Source organism: Jatropha curcas, chromosome 10 (genome assembly GCF_041381405.1).
Source record: "Jatropha curcas cultivar XTBG-Jc1 chromosome 10, XTBG_Jcur_1.0, whole genome shotgun sequence".
Lineage (NCBI taxonomy): Eukaryota > Viridiplantae > Streptophyta > Magnoliopsida > Malpighiales > Euphorbiaceae > Jatropha > Jatropha curcas.
The window spans coordinates 18,425,844-18,443,564 of NC_143160.1; the positions used below are offsets into that span (position 1 = coordinate 18,425,844).

At 33.0% G+C, this 17,721-nt stretch overlaps 2 protein-coding genes across 3 annotated transcripts; one reads left to right on the plus strand and one right to left on the minus strand.

Moving 5' to 3' along the window:
* The first annotated feature begins 4,186 nt into the window (after window positions 1-4,186).
* Window positions 4,187-7,485, plus strand: LOC105641356 (Glutathione S-transferase family protein). 2 transcript variants are annotated; one of them, XM_012225878.4, is made up of 6 exons: window positions 4,187-4,345; window positions 5,000-5,224; window positions 5,321-5,497; window positions 5,579-5,803; window positions 5,888-6,016; window positions 6,972-7,485. In XM_012225878.4, exons 1-6 carry the CDS (start codon window positions 4,232-4,234, stop codon window positions 7,203-7,205), a joined length of 1,104 nt encoding a protein of 367 aa, XP_012081268.1. In that variant the 5' UTR covers window positions 4,187-4,231; the 3' UTR covers window positions 7,206-7,485. The 2 variants fall into 2 exon arrangements, with proteins under 2 accessions (XP_012081268.1, XP_089582993.1); XM_089726867.1 differs by having other exon boundaries at window positions 4,213-4,345; window positions 4,955-5,224.
* Window positions 7,486-9,019: 1,534 nt separating this feature from the next.
* Window positions 9,020-15,833, minus strand: LOC149493213 (succinate dehydrogenase [ubiquinone] flavoprotein subunit, mitochondrial). The gene is made up of 16 exons (XM_089726866.1): window positions 15,571-15,833; window positions 15,056-15,217; window positions 14,761-14,848; window positions 14,200-14,346; window positions 13,942-14,082; window positions 12,858-12,943; window positions 12,669-12,761; window positions 12,511-12,574; window positions 12,235-12,378; window positions 11,631-11,818; window positions 11,322-11,496; window positions 10,706-10,876; window positions 10,419-10,488; window positions 10,213-10,333; window positions 10,093-10,130; window positions 9,020-9,487 (listed from the first exon to the last, which is right to left on the minus strand). The coding sequence occupies exons 1-16, from the start codon at window positions 15,697-15,699 to the stop codon at window positions 9,385-9,387; spliced, it is 1,920 nt and encodes a 639-aa protein (XP_089582992.1). The 5' UTR covers window positions 15,700-15,833; the 3' UTR covers window positions 9,020-9,384.
* Between the last annotated feature and the right edge of the window lie 1,888 nt (window positions 15,834-17,721).

Consider the following 17,721-nt stretch of genomic DNA (forward strand, 5'->3'; position numbering starts at 1 on the left):
TGGACAATTTTCAGAGTCAACTCACTTATTCAAACCCAAAACCGAAAATCAAAGATTCTGGGTTTGATCCCTAGCAAAATCGCCAGGCTAAGTGATTTGAAAAGAACCGAATCGAATGGACTTGATTGATTTTATTCATCAAAATGGTTTTCTTTTATTAAACTCGTTTAATCCTTGAAGAAGGTTCTCTTATTTTGGTAAGAGTTTTATTTTGGAGTCACCACCCTTATTAAGAAAAATTTTCGAATTAGTCGATTCTTTGGAATCAGCTAATCCAATTTTAAACCAGAGACGGGTTCAGGAGTTAGGCACCCATTTTGCCCGGTTAAACCAGCCTCCACATTGTCCAAAGATTCACAATTAGCAATAATGCGATTAACTAAAATTGAGATATAAAACGATTTTCATGCAATTTTTTAGAAAACATGTCATTCATACAAGTTACTGCAAACATAATCGACATGAAATATAAAACATTCGTGAAGAAAGGGGGAAGAGAAAAGAATACAAACCACTTCCTAAAATACACTCTACCCTTAAACCCTCCAAATTTCCCAATATCCATTGCATACAAGCCAGTATTAGGAATCCTTTCAAGGACCTTTTACACTTTGCAATAATGTAACATTAAAGCACAATAAGAATAAAACATCCATAATCAACACAAAAATAGAATAAACATTATTTTTAGAATCATAAAATCATACGACCCAACCAACAATCAATCATTCATTCACATAATAGAAATATGATGCATGTTCATAATACAAGAGTAACGAATAAAGGGATTGGCACAATAATAAGCATTAGGCATTGAATTTAAAAGCATAAAATTAGAGGGCAGAATAATAAATTGCTTGTAATTTAAAGTACAATAATTAAATGACAGGAATTTAAATAATTCTATGAGATTTAAGCTCATGATCTTGATGTTCATCTTTGAAAGATGAGCAAATAAATCAATAATTGTTCTTAATCTCATTTTTGTTTTTTATTCAATCCATATATGACTTAATACGCATCTCATTTAAGGTTAGAGCTCGATCACTAGATCTCCTAATCGGGACATTTATTGGGTTTTTATACATTTAAAGCCTCTGAATTGAAAGGCCTTGCACCACAAGGACTATGCCGTGCGCTTCATGCATATGGGGCATGCCACACACAGTGGCGGAAGGCCTTTCCCAGATCAGGAAGGCTTCTGAGCTTAACAGAGCAAAAACAGGGGAATCTGCATGCTTGTAGCGTGAGCCACATGTCTGTGGAGCACGCCACACACTGTGGCTTGCACCACTAGCTCGGGCTGCATGCCACAGAGGCACATAATCTTCTTAATGGTTGATCCTAGATTTCCCTCATGACCAGACCTAGAATAGGTGTTTAAAACACTGAAAAAGAAAAGAGAAATAGGTTTAAGGTTCTCAAAAACTACCTTTTGGAGATTCCTTTGAAGATTAGATGGAAATGGATGAAAAAACCCAACTCTTTGGTCCTTGATCCAATAATTCGAGATTGATGATTAAAAATGTGTTTTTTAGGATTCTTTGATTGATCTTTGGGGTTTTCATGATTAAATAAACAAAAATCTCAACTTAAGATCTAAGGGTAACACTTGTTGCCTTTGATATTTTGTTTGAGTTTTGAAAATGCAATAGCTTTCCCTCTAATCCAAAAAATTCCACCTTTAAAGCTCACCCCAATGTCTATTTATAGACTTTTAAGGGTGGGGTGGCCCTATTGAGGGCTAACGTGGCAAAAATGCCACTGTCGGGATCCACAACGGGACCGAAACCATTTTTATAAAATCAGAATGGTGACACGCGAAATGAGATGGTGCACCGGAAAGTGTACCGACTTGACGCGTTTCCCGGATCCAGTTTCGTCGCGAAACTCCCAGTGATCCTGAAAAAGTAAAAATGGTTAAGCACATAGATAATTTCAACCACGGACCATCAGTCCGAGAACCGGAGCGATCGAGCATCTCAATCCAAATTTATTCAAAAAACAATATATCATCACTTAACCTTTTAGGGGCAAATTTATGCGAAAATATATCATCATTGTATTCCTATGGCATGTCATACCTCTATATAACTACTAACTCAATCAAGTTAGAGTAAGGCTGATAAAATATTTATTATAATTGATTCATTTCATAATTCATACATATCAGTGTCATAGATAAAACGCCGGTGTCATAATTACACTGAAATATTTTCTCTTTCATAAATTATATTTATTCATAAAAATCATACTTTTTCATACTAAATATTCTATCATAAATTCATTTTCATAAATCACTAACAAATCACATAATCACACTTAATTAATCATAATTCTTATATAATTGCATAAATCTATAACTATATTCATAAAGGATATTTTATCTCATAAAATATTCTGACATGGCACATAAATTCATGTCATCAATTAAATTCATAATCATTGCATAGTTTCACATGATCATTCATAATTCACTAATGGGCATAATTTCTAATACCATGGCACAATTCCTAATGCACTAAGTTTTAACATAGTGTATCACCACCTAATTAATCTATATTTCACTTATTTCTAATATTCTCCTAATTGGGACTTAAGTGCATCAATTAATTAATTAGCTATGTAATTTATTTATTAGTCATAAAATCCTATTATTTTTATTATTCATATTATTTACCAATTAAGTACCTAATTAATTTGCCAATTAACTATCTATCTACTTAGTTAAATTACTACGAACCAATTAATTTATTACTGTCACTTAATTATCACTAATCTTAATTAATCATCATCTTAATTAAGGACAAATTACAATTTAGTTCTTAAGGTCCTTATTAATTATAAATGAATCCCACTTGGAATAAATAGACTAATGGTATATTAATTTATCCATCGTCCATAATTAATCATTTTTAAGGGTCCAATTTATAATTATAGACCTTAATTAGTGCAAATTACTCTTTAGTCCATAATTAGTGCAAATTCACATTTTAGTCATTGGTTTAGGTCTTTAAAGTCTTCCTTTTGTCTAAATACTCCATAAGCTTAAGAAATTTGCCTTTTTCCTTGAAATATATTCTAAATAGTCCTCATCACATGTCAAAGTTGCACATTAGTCCTTTCATGGTTTGACCCACTATAGTTAGTGCACTAGACATGCATTGAATCAAATTAACTTTTCATTGATTAAAATTAAATGTCATATAATCAAGATTAAGTATATAATTTGATAAATTAAATATAAAATCATAAAAACATAGCCATAGAGGTTCTTACAAGCATGAAAAATGGCTTAAATCATCACCAAATTGCATACATACCATCCTTAGCACTTATATTCAAGAAATATAATATCAAAATATAATTTTTAACCATTTATTTTAGAGGGATAGTAGATATATATTCTTTCCTAGTTTAAAATACATGAATAAATTATAAAATAAAGAATTTAAGGCATAAAGGTGAAAGTTTATACAAAGATCATGGCATTTAATGGAAGAAAAACACATTTCACCATTTCATCTGCGGGACAAAACCGTGTGGATCTTGTCAATCAAGTATAGGATGAAATTGGCTTGATTTGAAACAGACAATTTCTCTGGTGGTTAGAGTCGAGCGTAACAATAGGTATCAAAGTCGAATCCCTCTAGTAGATGTATGGTTCCAGGATGAACCATGCAAAAGCTAGTGGGCCTATAACATCCCCACCCGGCAAAGCAATCCTAAGAGGGCGGGTAGAGTAAAGCTCGTGGCTAGCTTCTACTATGACATGCTAGTTATGGATAGATGAATATGAGGCGCAAGAATGAATCGAATGATATATCGAAAAATAGAGAAACTAATCATCAGAGACACTTTTTGAGGAAGAACTTCATGAAATCATAGGATGAGTGACCTTCTAGTGAGTTTATCATTTTACCTACAGTACAAAACCGTACGAGTCTTATTAATCCTCATTTCACCTGCGGAATAAAATCGTGTGCGAGTCTTGTTAATCTAATATAGATGAAATTAGCTGCTATAATAGGTCGTATTTTCAAATAGACTCTAAATAAAGTGGAATGGGACAAAATTCAACAACAATAAAATGTATACGGTCTACGTCTAGTCACATTTTCGAAAGTGAGGAATAAAAGCCATGGAAGCTGCCAAGTTAGCGTTGCTGTAGTCAAATTAAAAATTGGAACCAGTGAACAAAGTCACGCAGCCACTTGCAATAAAATGGAAAATGATATTAATATACAGAAAGATGATTTCTTTCATAAGCAAAACCCACTTACCGTTTGGGTCCAAGAACAACAAAACCACCATCTCCTTTATCCTCTCTCCGTTCCTTTTCAAGGTAACTAAACCACTCCTTATCTTCTTAATCTTGATGGTGTTATTCTTTTTGTTAGATTACAACTGATGGGTTGATGGAATGTACGATGAGAAGGAGAGCCGGTTTATTTTCTTACTGATGAGTTTTGTTAATAATCGTGGAAAAAAAAAAACTCCAATCTTTTTTTTATCTTATTCGGTTTATGCCTTTTGTTTTTGTAGCTTTGATCTCCTTTTAGTTCATTAGTTTGGCATACACAATTTTGGTTTGGTTCATTTAATTAAGAAATTCAGATCTTTCCCTTTGCATTTCCCTTTGACGATTTCGCATAACATGACTGGATGAACTCTTTCTTTGCTTTTAGGAAAGATCAGTTTCTGTTATTGTTATTATTACTAATTTACAATCAGTCATTACAACTTCTAAAAAAACAATCTTTTACTCTGCCCCTTTAGGGCCTCATATAACTTGGAACAATTTGAGTTCCAACAATGTCACTAATATGCTTCTATATGAAAATCTTTTTACCTTTCCACCCTCTAGAAAGTTGCTTTTAGTATTAACTTGTTAACTTGCCCATTTCTATCTTTTAATGATATGTTCTTGAATTTTGCTTTTCCATGATTGTAGTTTTGTTTGATGGCCTAAACTATTTCGAATTAATGTATCCTTTAGTGCAATCTTCAAATGGCTCGGTCTGCGCTTGATGAAATGGCTGACTCCGGGGCTTTTCTAAGAACTGCTTCAACATTCCGGAACTTCATTTCCCGAGACCTAAATTCTCAATTTCCAGCAGAATCTGGAAGATATCTTCTGTATATATCATATGCTTGTCCTTGGGCTTCTAGATGCCTTGCATACTTGAAGATTAAAGGACTTGAGAAAGCCATCAGTTTCACGGTAAACTTAATGATCAAATTCTTACATATGTAGATTCGGATTGTTATATGACTAAAGCAATGTTGAATCTTCTTCTTTTGTACTTGAATTGCTTAGTCTGTCAAACCTATATGGGAACGAACAAAGGACAGTGATGAACATATGGGATGGATTTTTCCTGCTTCAGAGACAGAAGAACCAGGAGCTGAGCCTGACCTCTTGAATGGAGCAAAAAGTATAAGAGAACTTTACGAGCTTGCAAGTACCAATTACACTGGAAAATACACTGTTCCTGTATGTTTGCTACACAGTTGTCTTTTTGTCTCTATTATTCTGCAATATCTTGAATATATTGTGCATTTTGTTTTATGATAGGTGCTGTGGGATAAGAAGCTCAAAACAATTGTTAGTAATGAGAGTGCAGAGATTATTCGCATGTTTAATACTGAATTTAATGATATAGCTGAAAATGCAGCTTTGGACCTGTATCCTCCCCACTTGCAAGCTCAGATTGATGAAACCAATGAATGGATATATGATGGGATAAATAATGGTGTTTATAAATGTGGGTTTGCTAGGAAGCAAGGTCCTTATGAGGAGGTAAGGTTTTCAACATTGTATTAGTTTTGTGCATCAGTAGAACTGATCTTTCCATGGTTATAATTTCGTTGGAGCCTTCTGCAGGCCACAAAACAATTGTATGAAGCTCTTGATAAATGTGAGGGAATACTTGGAAAGCAACGTTATATATGTGGAAACACTTTGTCTGAAGCAGATATTCGGTTGTTTGTCACCCTCATAAGATTTGATGAGGTACAGGATTTTTCCCATGAAAATAACAGCTTATGTCTCTCTTTTCCTTTTCTTTTTTTTTTTTTATTTTTTTTATTTTTTATGTGATCATATTATAACACCTTCCTGCTCGTAGACAATTGATTTTAGGAGAAGTATTTCTAGGTTTCATTGTGTAGACTCCTTCAGCAAATGGTTCTAATACAAAAAACTTAATTACTGTTGAAAATTAGTACTTCTACTAAATATTTTCTCAAAATATGCATATAAGTATGTAACTAGCTTTGTTTCTTTCCTAGTGATTAATCGTAGAGGTCAGTAAATCATCTAGATGCATGCATATCAAGAATATCCACAGTTTGCTGCAACTTTTTGTTGTTGGTTTCATTCATGTACCATATAGTACTTTTATCTAGGTGCTATATGCGTGGTATGATTGTACATATCTTGATATTTACTTATCATAATTCCCTATTTGTTTTTAGATGGCCAATAACATGTTTAAGTCGGAGTTAAAGGTTCCATATTGTGAGGATGTTATATTAATATCACTACCAAACTAATGATTGAATTGTCTATACAGGTAGACATTTTCATCTTTTAATAAAAACTTGTCTTGCTGACAAATCATTTTTTGTTTTATTTTTTTAACTCCAGTCAGACATACATATGTTCATAGCAATATTCACCTGTGGAAATAGTAACTGTATTTTTGGGAAAAACAGTCCCGAAGAAATCCATAGCACTATTATGAAGCTTGACAAATGAGAGAGTCAGAAAACATCTTTTGCATTTTCTCGATTGTCCATTTGGATAGAGATGCAAATATGGAATGCTTTGAATTTGTGTTTCCTGTGACAAGCATCAATTTTACCTTTTACTGAACATTTACTAAATAGTAAGAACGTATTCTTACATTCTTTTCCAATTAGAACGTGCTTGTATCTTATGGATTTGATCTTCCTTCCCACTACAGATTTATGCCGTTCACTTCAAGTGCAACAAAAAGCTGTTAAGAGAGTACCCAAATCTGTTCAACTATACCAAAGATATTTTTCAAGTTCCTGGTGTGAGTAGTACTGTGAACATGGCGCATATTAAGCGCCATTATTACGGAAGCCATCCTTCTATAAATCCATTTGGAATCATTCCTGTTGGCCCAGATATAGACTTTTCTTCTCCTCATGACAGAGAGAAGTTTACTAGATGATGTGCATACTGAAAGATGAATATTGGTTTTTGGAAGATGGCATGACTTATGTATTGATATCAGGTCTCGTGTAGCAATGGAAATTCTGCTGTTTGTGTGAACTGAACTTTGAGAACAAGGAAACACGGGTTTTTTTTTTTTTTTTTTTCTCTCTTTTTTCTTTTTTCTTTTCTTTCAAAAGGTTTGTACTTTCTGTGAAACAAGTTTCTAGTACTACTGTTATTTATGTTGTATTTCTTGTTTATTGTTATTATTATTATTATTATTATTATTATTATTATATTTGTACTTAAACCTCATTGTGAGTTTATCTTTGTTAGGAGAGCACGGCTATGAATTTTTTGTTTCTAATATCTGTTCTAAGTAAATTAATAGGAATACAATGCAAAGTATAAGTAAAAAAAAATTAAATAGCTATTGTAGCGAGGCATAATAGTTTTTTTTTTGGGGGAAAGAAGTGGATGTATTAAAGATTAAACACAAAATCAGACAATATAAGAGGATGGATGGAAGGAGGAACCTCATCGATCCAAACCTGTTCTAAAAGGAAAAGCATAAGCTAATCTACTTAATGCATGAACTACCGCATTAAGTTCTCTCTTAACATGCAAGCATGAACTACAGCTTGGTACCATGCTCATTATCAGAAAAGGACTTGCGAGTGAGGTGCTGAATCATGAGCAAAGAGTCAGATTCAAGGATGATGTTAGCACCAACGCCTTCAATAGTCCATAATGTGCTGCTGCAACCTCAGCATAGTTCTGCAGATTCTGGAAAGGGAGTAACCCGACATCCAGCTCCGATAACTTCACCCTTGTCATTCCGAATCACAAAGCTCCCAACATGTAGTATTTGATAAAATTGAGATCAAATACTAAATTTTAAAATAAAGCTAGCATTTTTTTTCTTAAAATAAGAGTAAAAAATAAAAAAAAAATATATGTACTTTTTTTAAAAGAAATGATGAAATGGAAACGATATGAAATAAATAGAATTTTCAAAAATTATAGACAATTAGATATTTAATTAGTTTAGAGGATATTTGAATTGTAGGTTTACGATAGAATCATTGAAATTATACAATTGAAAATATATAAGGTAATTATTAGATTTAAAAATTTTAACTAATCAAGATAAATAGATGTTTTTAATATGATATAGCATTTCAAAAATTATACATATTTTTAGTAATATAAATATTTTGTTTTAATCTTCTAAAAGGTATTAAATTTATTGTATTAGATCTATTTTATTTTTATTTCATATTGTGCTCTCCAAATTTTATTTCTATTTTTAATAGTACATATTTGTTTTTATGACAGATAAAATTTACGTTTTTCTCACATTCAACCTGTTAAGTAATATAATTTTTAATTGTTTATAAATTACCTTTCACAAGTTTCTCATATTTTTTACTTTTAACGAAAACAAATTAAATAATCAAATTGAAGCCATAAAAGTAACATTGTCAATTGGCAGCAAAATGGTATCACAGTAATTAAAAAAAATATCAAAAGATTAAAGTGAGAAACCACTATTGTTTAACTAATATTTTCCCACTATATATATATATATATATATATATATATATATATATATATATATATATATACTGTAATATAGTATAATATAATATAATGTGAGCTCAAATATCTAAATTACAAAGCTATATAAAGACCGATTACTTATCATTTTAAGTAAATTATATTTGAATTGGGACTTCGACATAAAACAACATCCTTTAGAGGCGCACTGCACCAGGAAAAAAGAGAGCTCCGGTTTCCAACATCACAAGATTAAGAACAAAATTAGAATTCACCTTTCCTAAAGGCTAAAGCGACAGGTAGCAATTTATTATTCATATTAACAGTTCCAAAAATAAGTCTGATCTCATCAAATTACATGCCACTTTAAACCAGTGACTATGTTACAAGATGGTAACCAATAAGTTCTAATCAAACAATGCTTGACAAAATCCCAAGCATACAATTTCCATCAGAAAATACAAAACTGACTGTATATGATTTGCAATACTTTCAATCTTGACAGCTTCATATTTGTAGCAGTTATCGCAAAATGCAACACCTATAATAATTTATTGCACCCACATGTTTATTATGATAGGGTGTCTTGCAAACCATACGAATGACAATTTGCCGTTCTTCAATGAGCATATGCATCAATAAACACGAGCTTTAGGTGGGAAAGTCTCAACCTCATCATCTAATGTGTTCATGTGTACTGGTCTGTAATTGAGTCGGACCTTCTCGTTCTCCCAATATCTACAAATCAAATGGACATAGATACATTATTGCATAACAATGAAAATCAGTTGTGATTGCCTGATATTTTACTGGCCACTGCAAAAGTTCACTGCCCTCTCAAAAGTCAACAGCTGACCACTAACACTCTAAAGCGCAATCTCCCTTACAAGCAAATAGACTCGATCCACAAAGAGGGGTAGGAGCTCCCACTAAATGTATGAACATCGTTATAAATTTATAATGGAAATGGGATCAACTTTCTAAAAAGATACTACTATTATACATTATCAGAATGAAAATGACAAGGAAAAAAAAATCTACCATTCACAACTTATTCATGGATTGGTACCTAATTTTGCTTTCCATCTCAAGTCATGGTTTCTATTTGTATGATGTACAAGAAATTTTCAGGATAAAGCTCCCAACATCAAAATTAAAACCATATGCTGTAAAATACATTCATCCTAGACCAATATATTCATGTCACAAAGCATGAGAACCAAATCCAATCTCATGTTACATGACATTTCTCAGTTTTCACTTCAATATTTCTGATATGGCATGAGCAAACCTATGTCTTAGATTGCAATCTACATAACTTTCTAGTTTACGATATGGCTTACCCCAAAGTATGCTTCATCCACTTCTCATCATCTCTTTTCTGCAGAAGCAAATCAACTTAATTTATTAAAAGAGAAAGCATCAAATAGAAATAACAGATGAAAATAGAGCAACAAACTGACAGTAAAATCTTCACGGGCATGTGCTCCTCTGCTCTCTTTCCGGGCCTCAGCAGAATGCATCGTAATACAGGCATTTATCAAAAGGTTTTCCAATTCAATGGTCTCTATTAAGTCAGAGTTCCTGTCAAAAGATACCAGGATGTAAGCTCACTCGATAGACCAATAAAGAAAATTATCAGAACATTGATATTCCCTAACAAAATTACCATATTAAACTACGATCCGTCAGTTTAACATCATGGAAGCTATCCCATGCTTTGTCAATCAGCTGACAACCTGCAATTGCAACAGAGAACAACAGCAGCCAAGTAAGAGATACATGCTAATAATAACCATCTGATTTGAGATTGGATCAGTATATGCTATGCTGATTAAAAAATTGTAAAATAATGTTTAAGGTAAGATCTCCCTTCACTCAGGGTACCTGTAAAAGGACAAGGAGAATAAGGAAGTAAAAGACATGGAGAAGGGAAATACGAGGAAGTTGAATTACCTTCTTCCAATGTTTCTTGCGTACGGAACACAGCAGCATTATTTTGCATTACCCTCTGCATATTTAACCTGATTTCTGAAGTTGGAATCGATCCGTTTGCATTCCTTATTTTGTCAAGCCATGCAATTGTCCTCTCTCCAGCATCCTTTTCCAGAGGCTTCTGTTTCTCCCCTGTAATGTTACAAGTCAGCAAATTCTTTAGCATCTTTCTTCAGATTGGGCATTTGATTCTCTTAGGCCATGTTCAGAACACTGAATAAGAACGGGAATGGCATTTCTATCCCGAATTCCCTTGGTCAGTAGCAATTAAGGCTTGGAATTGAAAGTGGATTTTAGAATAAGTTAATTGAGATTCTTAGCCACCTCCTCCGAATCCCAAATCCATATGAAATATAATTTTTTAAGTATTACATATGCCTTTATCTTTTATCGTTTGGGCATTGCCATTTCTCTCTTTTCTTTAATAAAACAAAGGGTATTTTAGTCTTTTGCTAATTTCCCATTCCATTCCTTTCTATTCCATATAGCATACTAAACACATGAATAAGAATTTCCCATTCCATTCTATTCCATTCTTTGTTTTTTACTAAACATGGCCTTATTCATTAACTCAAACCTGGTCTATTGATCTCTGCCACTCTGTTTGCACAAGCTCGCCCAAAAACAACAATGTCAAGCAGAGAATTTGCACCAAGACGATTGGCACCATGAACTGATGCACAGGCTGCCTCTCCAGCAGCCATCAGTCCAGGAACAACAGCATCAGGATCATTGCCTTTAACAGTAACTACCTGAAGGTTCCATCAATATTTTTTCAGAAGCTTAATATTTTAACCTTAAAGCACCAACATTATACTATATTATGTCTTATTGGTCATAAATACTAGAGATAACAAGATTTTAGCACGTGTAATTCACAATTCACCTCTCCATGGTAATTTGTGGGAATTCCTCCCATATTATAATGCACAGTAGGTAAAACAGGAATGGGTTCCTTTGTAACATCCACACCAGCAAAAATAGCAGCAGTTTCAGAGATACCGGGAAGCCTCTCTTTTAGCACATCTGGGGGCAAGTGATTTAAGTGCAAATAGATATGATCCTTCAAAGGTCCTGTCACATGTAAACATCAGACTTACCTTAAGTACTAGAACCAGTTTTGATACAAGAAATTTGGCAATAGCTAACTCCAAATACAAGTTACAAATTATTTAATCAGCAAATTGCGTTCCAAGATATACATAATTATGAGTATAAATTCAAGTAAGAGCCTAAAGTTTCTTGCTATTAACTACATTATAATTAAAGAAAATCTACAGTTCCAATGGAAATAAAATGAGAACTTTTGCAGTACTGCAGACCATAGGCATACATAATTCCAGACTGACCCATAATCAACTCAAGATATAGTCAAGATTACAAAATAAATGTTACAGTTTATAAATTCAAATCTCATTGTTAAATGACAACCTAACAAAGAATTGCCTCACTGGAAAGAAAAAATATCTGACTATGAGAAACAATCATACCTACTCCACGACCCTCCCGAATTTCCATGGTCATAGATCTTGAAACAACATCTCTTGAAGCAAGATCCTTGGCTGTAGGAGCGTATCTTTCCATGAATCGTTCACCTTCACTATTCCTAAGAATACCACCTTCACCACGAGATCCTACGACACAGAGAAAGATGAGTAATGATATCGTTCAACACACATTTCACCAAAAGTCATAATCAACTAAAAATTACAGAATGCAGAAAAAAAAGAGTCTAGATGACAGTTATGAATTCATAAAATATCAACCTTCTGTAATTAGGCAGCCAGCCCCATAAATGCCTGTAGGATGAAATTGAACAAACTCAAGATCCTGCAGAAGGAATATGAATAAAGAGGAAAATAAATTTTTGGATAAAGGATAACTCTCTATAAACTCATTTTAAGAGTAACCAGCGGTACAAAACCTGTAGTGGAAGCCCAGCCCTTGCAACCATAGCATTGCCATCTCCAGTACATGTATGAGCTGAGGTTGCAGAAAAGTACGCTCTACCATAGCCCTTAAGGAAATAGACAATAAAAATACAGATAAATTGAATTGAGGTTATTGACTTCAAGTATCTGAAATCAAATGATATCAGCAACAAGAAAAGTACCCCAGTGGCCAGGATAGTTGAAGCAGCACGGAATCGATGTAATGTTCCATCCTCCATATTTAATGCGATCACTCCTTGGCAGCTACCTGAATATCCAAGACCAACTACCATGTAATTTTCCACACAAGCAACATTAAGGCAAACAAAATATATATATATATATATATATATATATATATATATATATATATATATATATATATAGAGCATTTTCACATGAAACACAATGAAAAGTACTGTTGCATATGATTATATGTATAGGAGTAAAAAGACTGTAATGAATACTAAAGGTTAATGCACCAAAGCATAACTCAAGAAGACAAAAATTAAAATATGTACATATAACATTTATGATTGACATACTTTGATTTGAAAATTAGAAAAACATAAAACGGTGTGAAAGTTATGAGACAACTACCAATATGCCTAATGACAGCCATCAGTTGAGCTAGTCAGCCACTGCCCCTCAAAAGTTACTAACAATATTAACATTCAAACCAATTTTGTGAATGCATTCATCAAGCATTTGTCTATGTACCTGTTTTACGTGCAAGCTCAGACATGCTTCCTATCCACAACTAATTCAGCCATAGATACCAACAACCATGAATAGGGACTTTACCTACTTCCTCCCATTTGAAATTATGCATGATGTTTTAAGAATTTGTCTATGGATTGTACATACTTGAGAAAATATGCACATATGCATCTTCATGTAGGGAAATCAAAACAAGATGGCACAAAAACAGAGGCAACCAAACTTTACCATAGAAAGAAGAAAAGACAGTTAAAAACCATTAAGCCCTTTGGTTCAGCAGATGAGGATGAAAGTTTTGCTTTTGCGATGAAATACACTTCAACTTCTAATTACTCATTTAACAACATAAAAACTCTTCTAACCACTAAATTACTGGAACAATTTACAACCAATTACAATCATTAACAGCTAGCCATTAGCCTCTAACAAACAACATAGCTGCTGAACCAAACAGATCCTATTGATTTTGGTTTACATCTGTCTACAATAACTAGATCATAGTACAAATAAGTTTAAGTTTATCATAAAGTATATTCATAAACATACCATCATTGTTCATTATTAGATCCAAAGCAAAATATTCCACAAAAAATTGTGTATTATGTTTCATAGCTTGCCCATAGAGAGTATGCAAAAGAGCATGCCCGGTTCGGTCAGCAGCACACGCACAACGATATGCCTGTCCACCTATCGCAATTAAAACATTAAGAACCACGTGTCAAGAAGTTATTCAAATTAAAACTTAGTAATCCACATTGCTACCCCAAAAAAAAACTGACATTGATAATATCAAGTTAGTTTCACCTTTTCCAAAATCTAGACTTTGACCACCAAATGCACGCTGATAAATTCGTCCATCTTCTGTTCGAGAAAATGGTAATCCATAGTTCTCGAGTTCAATAACTGCCTTTGGTGCCTCCCTACACATGTACTGAATGGCATCCTGATCACCTGTGGAAATTATCCTTGAACATCAATATATGTCCGGAAAAAGGGGGAGATTTCCTAATATAAGTTGCCGACATAAAGTATATGTATTCTGTGAAGTCCATGGCTCTAGCACAGGCCCTGCTGGACATTCCAAGTTGGATGCAATAAAGGTAGACATTCTATAATAGGTGGTTTACATTTCAATAAACACATGAGAAAACTGGACAAAGCCATGGTCTCAATATCCTACATACCTATTTATCTTCTAATTTATAACAAATCTAAGTTACGAAGTGTAGGTTTTCAGTAAACTGTCTAATTTGAGAGAGCAAAGTATTTGCCTTATGGTCAAATCAGAACTTGCCACTTTCAACCTTGTAAGTAATGAATGCTAAACCAACATAGCTGATTTACAGGTTTCAACAACTGACTTACCTAACCAGTCACTTCCCTTGACAGTGTCATACATATGCCACCTCCAATCATCTTCAGTCATATTTCCCAATGCAGCATTGATACCTCCCTACCAAATTTAGCACTGTATCTTTAGCACTATATCAAACCAAAACAACATAATATATACTATTGAGTCCCTAGGTAAGCAGTAAGGAGACACTGTACAACAAAAAACAAAATAAAAATTGTAAATACGATCAAAATAATGAATTCTAAACTACGAACTTGAAAAATTCCAAGAACACTTAATGAAACTTTACTGAGAAATCTTAACCTGAGCTGCCACAGTGTGTGAGCGGGTTGGAAAAAGTTTGGTAATGCAAGCAGTGTTGAATCCATGCTCTGAGAGTCCAATAGCAGCTCTTAACCCTGCACCGCCTGCTCCTACAACAACTGCATCGTATGTATGATCAACAATTGTATATTGCCCTGCAGTCTGCCACATGATCATCGAGAAATGTCAAAGTCAAATATAACTTATTAACCAAATACAATTTGTCCGTATAGAAAGTCATTCTGGGAAAAACACAAACATCTGGTTCGCATTACAATAGAACAAGATTATTTTATTTAAAGTTCCAATCTTGGTTAGGGTTTCACATTCTCGGTTTTACCAATTATGATGACAATCAATAAAACAATCTAACACCCAAAACTAATAGATTATCATTATTTCCTAGCATATCATAACCCAGAAAACAGAATCAAGCAAAAAGACTAATACTATTTGAAAGAGCATATTGGTAAAAAACCCTAATCGCAAAACTGAGAGGGAATGAGAAGACATACGGATTGAGTAGAGAAAAATCTGGGAATGTGAGATCTAAGAGAGTCATTAGAGATCGATTTATTTGAAGCTGAAAAAGAAGAAGAAGAACAAGAAGGAACTCGAACGGCGCGAGCCACACACCGCCACATCTCTCGTTGTGGTGTCTCTAAAAGGAATTTTACTGCTTTATTTCTTGATCGAAGGAGCTGTGCGGGCAATTTTCAAAGACAGGATAACTAAGAAGAAAAGGAATAAGGAGGGACAGGTGAAAAAAGAATACCGATGGGCTCGCTTGCCATTACTAAATGCTGATGCATGTGATTCGGTAAGCAGTTAAGAGTGGCCTTAAACTCGCCACGAAACTACGGAATTGCCACTCCACGTTAAGTTGATTCCCTCCTAGTATTTAGTTCAACCTACAATTATGTTTCAATAATTCAGTGGTAATTCGGTTTCACTAGAGAAAACCGATTTTTTTTCTGATCCGGTTCACATTTATGTTACTAAACCAATTTATTTTTACACCCAAAATAATTGAAATGGTTCGAAATAACTGAACCATTTCAGTTTGATCAAATTTGATTTTTGCATTATTTTTATTTTGTGTTAAATTACCATCTAAATTGTTCAGTCAAATAAAACCAAATTGATTCGATTCAATGAAACCGAAGTTTCACATTTACTACTATGAATGTAGGACCTAAAATTAAAGGGGTTAAATCACTTTTATGCGGAAATCATAATTTAAAATTTTAAGCTAACAGGATCATGTTTAAATGGTAAAGCAACAAATAATTAGTTCAGAATGATACATGTTTGAAATATTTTATAGGTAAAATTAAAAGCTTGTTGTTCACGGCTGGGTTATCGTAAACTGTAAACCATAACCACAAAAATCACGAATCGACAATAAATTTGAGAACAAAATTCACGAATTGACGATAAATTTGAGAAGAGCATTAACTTTAAAATATGCTTTATTGCTATCAAAAATATGTGTATGTCACACTTTACCGCAATGTAAGACGTGACATGTTGCCCGTAATATACTTTTATTAAGCACTTATTTTAGATAAGAACTTAATAAATATGCTGCAAGAGACTTAACTTTAATATTCAAAGTACATATATCGTACTATTTTTAAAGTTATTTTAAAATTCAATTCGATATCATAAAACCCATACTTGATAAAAATTGCGAACTAAACAAATTTCTTTATAAATAAGACATAAACATTCCATCATATGAAATGTCTTACATAAAATTCCAGTATAAACCACATTTACACATTTAAATATATTGGTGAAAGCATTACCCATAAGCTCATTAGAAAGAGATCACATAATGAATTATTCCTTTAGAGTCAATATTAAAAATAACAAATTAGTTTTAAAGGTAATTAAATCATTCAAATGCTTTATAATTTATATCAGTAATTGTAAACTTATATAACTTTCAATTGTATTAGTCTACTCGATATATATATTAGAGACCAGTCTCTATTTTATACATCATATAAAAATTCCAATAAGGTTGCTTATAATGTAATAGCTACTTCAGTAGCTCACTTTTCAGATGCTACAGAAGGGACTTAGCACTCTGTAGACTCAATCCCCTATTTACACATTTCCTTCTTTCTGTGATAGTATAGAAAACAATTATTACTAAGTACAAACTTAGTAGTGCACTATATAAATTACGTTATATAAATATTGCTTTACCATTGGATATTTAAGTTGGTTAAGTGTGAAAAATAATTTCATTATTACCTCTTACAAGTCAACTCTTGTGTTTGCTTATTGAAAACAAATCGGTTAGATAGGAATAGCAAGTAGTCATATCAACTAAACTATTCATTTGCTTACCCAAAATAATCAATTTATATGGAGATATTATGTCATATCAATACAATCATCAATCATTAGTTTTGTCTCCACAGTTTATACAGACTCAATCCGAAAGGCCATCAGTGTCTTATGAGCTCATCAAGATAAAGCTATCTCAATCTCAATATGTGATATGGTATCAACAGAAGAGGGACAATCTCAATCTCATCTAGGAGAGAAAAATAGCATTTGCAATATCTTTTGCGATATTCTCATATCCATATCAATCACAATATCGACTTCAACAAATAAAGTGATATCGGCAAGGTAATAACCATGTCATG